This window comes from Helianthus annuus, chromosome 12 (assembly GCF_002127325.2).
Source record: "Helianthus annuus cultivar XRQ/B chromosome 12, HanXRQr2.0-SUNRISE, whole genome shotgun sequence".
NCBI classification, from domain to species: domain Eukaryota; kingdom Viridiplantae; phylum Streptophyta; class Magnoliopsida; order Asterales; family Asteraceae; genus Helianthus; species Helianthus annuus.
In genome coordinates this window covers 19,698,602-19,705,321 of record NC_035444.2, presented here as the reverse complement: position 1 = coordinate 19,705,321, position 6,720 = coordinate 19,698,602, and the positions used below count along the sequence as shown (strand labels likewise).

The window sequence follows — 6,720 nt, the reverse complement described above, 5'->3', positions numbered from 1 at the left end:
AATCGAGTGGTATTGGGTAAAGTAGAGAACGAAGAACGTATTCGTTTTTGGCTTGACAATTGGATGGGTGATCTCCCTTTTGTGGAAAGATGGCCGCATCTGTTTGCTCTGGAATCTTTTAAATCTTGCAGGGTGGCAGATAGAATGGGGACGAGTCAAGGAAATGGTGGATACACATGGAATTGGATTAGAACTCCAGAGTCAGATATTGAACTTAAGGAATGGCAGGAGTGTCAAGAAGTTATCAACATTGTGAGATTGTCAAATAAAAAGACGTCTGGATATGGGATGTGGACAGACAGAAGGGGTTCTCGGTGAACTCGGTTAAAAAGGCTTTAATTTCATATAGGGATAATTGTAACCTCCCTAAATTCGAGTGGAGTAAATGGATTCCTTTAAAACGTAACATTATGGCATGGAGAGGTAATTTAGACAGACTTGCTACTAAAGTTAATCTGAGAAGAAGGCATGTGGATATTCCATCGGTTTTATGCCCTTTTTACGAAGAATATGAGGAAACGGTAGACCATTTGTTTTCAGCATGCACGGTGTCTATTCGGGTATGGGCAGCTATCAGTGTTTGGTGTAACATTCCACAGATCTTCGCATTCGATTTCAAAGATTTAATGGATATTCATAATACTATTATTCAGGGTGGGAAAAAGTTAGAAAAAGATTATCCGTGGTTTGATTATCTTATCGTATTGGTATATTTGGAAAGGCAGGAACGACTTGATTTTCAATCAGATTAGGAGAAGTGCGCAAGATATTGTGATAGAGATCAAATCGAGAGGTTTTTGGTGGATTAAAAGTAGATCGTCTTGTAAAAATATTAGTTGGAAGGACTGGTGTAAATACCCTATGTATATGTTGTAGTTTGGCCCTTTGCCCGTTTGAATCGGGGTGCTGTTTTATATTAGCCTTTTGCCCGTTTGGATCGAAGGTGTGTTTTAATGAAGTTTTATTTAAAAAAAAAAAAATACCACCACACCACCGTACCATTTTTCAAATTTAACCCGATAATTTTACTTAGATTACTAAATGGTTATGAAAACTTTTATATAACAAAAAAAAGTTATAAAATTCAATTACTTTTCAAAACCTTGATTAACATTCCTCACGCGATTAACGGCCACCTACAATGTTTGTGTCTTTCTCAATAAATTCAATTCCGTTCAATACCTTTCCATCAGCATCATATGCATATCTTCATCACCCCACAATCCCCGCCAACATATTACACCCAACACAATTCTTCTTCTTCTTCTTCTTCTTCTTCACTCTCAATTCTATTTCTCCCTGATTCAACACTCTTTTCACCACCCCTTTAACCTTTACTTCAAGAATGAGAAACATTACACTATAAATTCCTCTTAATATGTTGCTTTCCTTCAAATCCCACTTTAGTTTCATTGGCCACATGTTTCCAGCTGATTTGGTTCAGCGAAATATGATGAATGTTTGCTGCTTTATATGGGTTTTTGTTGTCAGCTCATTCAGGCATTTGATCAAACACCTGGTGGGGTAAGATAAAGTTTCAATTTTGGGGATTTTTGTTATATTTTCTGTTAAATTTGTTGAGTTTGGATTAATTGGGTATTTGGGTGGTTTTCTTCTGGTTTGTAGGACACAGATGGATGATAATCATGTGGGAATTTCGGGTACAAATGTCGGTTTCATTGATCAAAAAGAGAGGATTGATCAAAGTTCAAGCGGGTCAAATTCTTCGACATTTGATGGGTTTGGTGGAGAGGAGAAATCTGAGTTTGCTTTCGGGTTTCGGTTTCAGATGAAGGAAGAAGATTTGATTGGTTATAGAGGTATCCCTGAGGGAAAACTAGAGAAAACAGAGGATGTTTTCATGGAAAATGGGTTGTCGAGTAACACGAGTATGACGACTACTAGTAAGTACCAATTCGTGTCGGTTCAAGATTTCGGTGGGTTTGTTGTAGAACCTGAATCTGCTAGCTTTACTGTACATGAAATGTTTGTAGAACCTCCAATTGAAGATACTTTCATCATTAAAAATAATGGGACAATTCAAGATTTAGAAAAAGTTATTGATTTCATGAAAGATGAACAAAAAGAAATGAATAAAAATTCAAATCTTTCATCGTATGAAAAAGTTGATGACTTTATGGAATCAGAGGTTTCTTTATATCAAATCCCACAAAGGGTCGATCTTTCTGCTAAAGATTCAATCATTTTCGACAAAAAATCCGATGAATCTGTTACAGATGCTTCGTGTTGCGACGAAGTCCAAGATTTACTTGAGAAAAGTGAGTTAAATTTGGGTAAAAATGAAGTCTCGAAGACTGATCAGGCTAATAATTGGTTGGGAGACTTTTTCATGAGAAATGATAGTTTCGGTTATGAATTCGATTCTTTCGATCATCATCAGCTGGAATCCGATGATTCCGCTGATCAATCTTTAGCAGTTAGTCCTCACGACATCGATTCTGTCATCGAACCGTTTGAACAAGAGTCCGAAAGTTCATCCCCATCTGTTACAGAAGAGATTATCGATGCCTGCATTGAACCGGAACCCGATGTTGAGGAAGAACAACATAATTCTGAATCTGATGACGAGAACGCATTGGAATCAGAAACCGAACTGATGAAAGGTACCGAATATGAGGAAGAAAGTTACATAAACTCATGGGAATATGATACGGACGACGAAGAAAAAGAAGAAGAAGATGATATTTTGTTAGAGCATCAAGAGTTAATCGGTCAAATGAAAATGGAGCTAAAGAACACGAGAACCGGAGGTCTTCCCACTATTCTCGAAGAAGTTGAAACCCCAAGAATGAAAGAAGATTATAAACCTTTGAAAATCAATGAAAAGTTGGAGCATAGAGATCAAATGGCTGAAATTCAGAAGTTCTACAAAAGCTACAACGAGAAAATGCGAAAATTAGACGTCTTGAATTACCAAACATTGCAGGCCATTAGTAAGTTCTATGATCCTATTTCCATTTTCATTAAGACCAGGTCTAGAATTTAATTCCATTATCGAAAGAATCCACAATATGAAAACTTGAAAAGCGTTTGGGTTCGTCAAAGTTCACATTTTCGGGTTTAAAACTTGACTAAAACCCGACTTTAGGTAAAACAAACGAAAACACGTGTATTAGATTTTTTTTTAAGTTAAATTGTTAAATTTTGATTTTTTAATATGTACATAGATTCTTTTTGTACAAATTTCTCTTGTGTGGGATCTTTTTGTTGGAAGAATTATTCATAAGTGGGTCACCATATTTTTTATATGACTAATAATTGGTAGCAAGATCCTTATTCTATGCAAATTGCATATAGCATATAGCATACATCATATTGCATACTACAAATTCTCTAATGATTATTCTTAGCATGCAGCCTCATTATAGTCACCCCAATACTTGATTTGGTGAATAGTTATCTTAATGTCAATTGCAAATTTACAATTAATATATGCTTTTTATAGTAGGAAAAATTACAAGTTTTGTCCTTTATCTTTATACCACTTTTCAAGCGGTGTCCTTTTTAACGAATGTTGACAGGTGGTGTCCTTTACTAGGTATTTTGTTGCAAGTTTAGTCCTTTACCTAGGTATTTTGTTGCAAGTTTAGTCCTTTACACCCAACAATTAACAAGGTTTTTTAACTGGATTTGGTGTAAAGGACTAAACATGCAACAAAATACCTAGTAAAGGACACCGCCTGTCAACATTCGTTAAAAAGGACACCGCCTGAAAAGTGGTATAAAGATAAAGGACAAAACTTGTAAATTTTCCTTTATAGTATTCCACACTTTTTTAACTTCTTACGCGGATTGCTCACTTTTGTTGTAAACTATTGCAAGATCGGTTTTTTACTGGTTTTTATTAGGGCTGGCAAATCGTGTCTTAGCAGGTTTAACAGGTATCTGATAACGCGAACAACAAAAAATTTAAACATGAATACGATTTGTTTAACTACTTTATATCCAATGTCTATAAGACAGATGTATATTTTATGCACCTAGAAGGAGAAATAATGGATCCTAACTTTCAAATTTTGATTATTTTTAAAAACGTAAAAAATCACATGGTGTACTTTTCTGGTATCGTGTCTTAGCAGGTTACCTACAAGTTAGCCCTAGTTTTTATAGCATGGTTTGGGTGAATAACTTAAATGAAATTGACATTACTCGTATAGAGGGTTGGTCATTTAATACATGACTAAATTTAAGTGCAAAACTATGAGAATCACATGAAAACCTGTACATATTGCTTTAACTGTGATCCATAAATTTCCCCCTCCTGTTATATCTAGTCAATTATATGTAAAAGTGTGTATGCGGTTCTCGCGGTTCTCAATTAAAATTGGTGCGGAACTGAAGGCACCCATTTATAACCCTTGTTTAAGTAATAAAATTATTTGTTACGGGTGTCGTTTTCAAGAAAACTTATACAAGCATATAAGTTGATGTGTATTGTTGGGTGATAACTTTCTCCATACCGTAAATGGTGATGAGAAAAGGACTGTTATACCGACAATAATTATATTACAAAAATGCAAAAATAACTTAACTTTTATCGGTTTTTATAGATTTTCTAAGGATGAAGCACCCAGAGCAGTTAAACACAGGAGAAAATGCGTCACTTTCAGCGATTAAATCCGTTGTATTTCCAAGTTTATGGCCATGCAAATTAAGACGAATATACGCAGACCCGACGCTTAAATCCGTCACTGAGTTGCATAAAGATTTGGAAATTGTATATGTTGGACAAGCTTGTCTTTCATGGGAGATTCTTCATTGGCAATACAAAAAAGCGAAAGAATTACAGCTTTATGACCCGCAAGGGTATCGATCTTATAACCAAACTGCCATTGAGTTTCAACAGTTTCATGTTCTGCTTAAAAGGTTCACTGAAGATGAACTGTTTCAAGGGCCGAGGGTTCAAAATTACACCAAGCAACGATGTGCCGTTCGTGGTCTTCTTCAAGTTCCAGCTATCAAAGGTAATTTTGGAAGTCAAACATCATACATTCATCCGAATATGACTTTTTGAAAAAAGTTTGTTTCTTGTTTCTAATTATAGATGACAATTTGAAAGAAAAGAAGGCAAGGAAGCAACAAGAAGAAGATGCGGTTTCGATATCCGCAATGGCCAAAATAATCAAAGAATCGATGACGGTTTTCTGGGATTTTCTTCACACTGATAAAGATACTACCAATCTGTTCTTAACCATAATCCTTCAAGGCAGTAAAGCGAATCTCCAAGACCCTGCAGACGCTGACCTCTTTATGCAAATCAAAACAATTTATCAAAAGGTTTGATCTTTAGTTCTTTACATTGCAGTTATGTACTTACGTTTGCGCATTTTAAAACTTTTATCGGTGTTTTGCAGAAGGAGAAGAAGCTTAAAGACATGCTAAGAACCGGAAACTGCATAGTGAAAAGGTTTCAGAAGCAACAAGAAACGATATTGGATCAACACATGTTTGTTTCACAAGTTGAATTAAGGTTGATTTCGAGAGTTTTGAACTTGCCAAGGTTGACCAGAGATCAACTGCTTTGGTGTCATAGTAAGTTGAACAACATAATCTTTATCGATCGGAAAGTTCAAGTGGAAGATAGTCTGTTTCTGATTTTCCCATGTTGAAAAGTATATATTTGGGTCGAGTAATGAGTAGAATCTGCGATAATCCCGCTTCTTTATCTTTGATCCATGGTTTTTTTTTTCAAAGGAAGATGGAGAAGGAGTGGATCCAGTAGTGAATATTAGTAAAAGGTAGAAATTTTGTAAAATTATTTTATGTATGTTATATATGGAATTTGAAATCTTCTTTTAATGAAGCTTCATTGTAATGGTGTGTTAATTTATTAAATAAATTCAACAATGTCCTTTTGTATATAAAAATCTAATAAATAATTTAAAGATTTTATATTAATTACTGTTTATACAAGTCAAAATAACAAAACTTTTTTTTTTATTATAAATTTCGTCTTACCAAGTCATCACCAACGGTCACATAGTTATCCTTTGACCCTTCCGTGTAGGACTTAGATTTGTTCTAAGTTTACCTGTTTATACTCGACTGTGTAGCGATTCAGATGACTTTACAGCGAAACGCAGTGTAAGTATGCAAAACACGATTTCTATTGCTTATGAGAGCATTACAAGGTAAACTTGAATGTTTTGGAGGTGGTTAGCTCAAACGACCAATCCCAATATTTACAAGTCTCTACACTAGTGGCCCAAAAAAAGTTTGGAAATGCAAGTTGATTTCGCCATCAAACCACAGGGACACAAATTACACTTTACTGTTAATTTTTCGTAAGGCATCACCCAACCCCCTGACCCCACTTACCCCACCATCATCATCCTTTTTTATCATATCATCGTTGAAATCGATCTGCTGATTAGCCACGCGAGCTGGCCTGCCAGCTTGCATGCCACGTAGTGGAGACCTGCTTCCCCGCATGCGCCATGTCATCCATAAGGCGTACACATGGATGCGCTGCGCAAACGGGCCATGTGGAGCCTCACGCCACGCGCACACCTATTGGATCCGCCATGCAGACCAGGTCGCCACCTGGTCATGCGCAACTCGCACTCCATGGGATGTCGCCCGCGGATCCACAAATTGTGGTGCTGCTTAGGGAACAATGAGGAAGGAAAGGTTCCACATATAAGTCATTCCTTTTTCTTTCCCTACTATGTGGGACAAGTTCCACTTTTCTTTCGGCTT

General features: G+C 36.2%; 1 protein-coding gene across 1 annotated transcript; it reads left to right on the top strand.

Annotated features, from left to right (window-relative positions):
* The first annotated feature begins 1,151 nt into the window (after positions 1 to 1,151).
* LOC110894302 lies at positions 1,152 to 5,860 on the top strand. Its single transcript, XM_022141505.2, has 5 exons — positions 1,152 to 1,524; positions 1,627 to 2,954; positions 4,572 to 4,985; positions 5,066 to 5,298; positions 5,376 to 5,860. The coding sequence occupies exons 1-5, from the start codon at positions 1,379 to 1,381 to the stop codon at positions 5,628 to 5,630; spliced, it is 2,376 nt and encodes a 791-aa protein (XP_021997197.1). The 5' UTR covers positions 1,152 to 1,378; the 3' UTR covers positions 5,631 to 5,860.
* Positions 5,861 to 6,720: the final 860 nt, after the last annotated feature.

What these genes read in the sequence shown, in the direction of transcription:
- LOC110894302 (XM_022141505.2), top strand. Translation starts at nt 1,379, where the DNA reads ATGTTGCTTTCCTTCAAATCCCACTTTAGTTTCATTGGCCACATGTTT. An exon ending in TTGATCAAACACCTGGTGGG is followed by an intron (nt 1,525 to 1,626) that starts GTAAGATAAAGT and finishes TCTGGTTTGTAG; the next exon opens with GACACAGATGGATGATAATC. An exon ending in TCAAGTTCCAGCTATCAAAG is followed by an intron (nt 4,986 to 5,065) that starts GTAATTTTGGAA and finishes TTCTAATTATAG; the next exon opens with ATGACAATTTGAAAGAAAAG.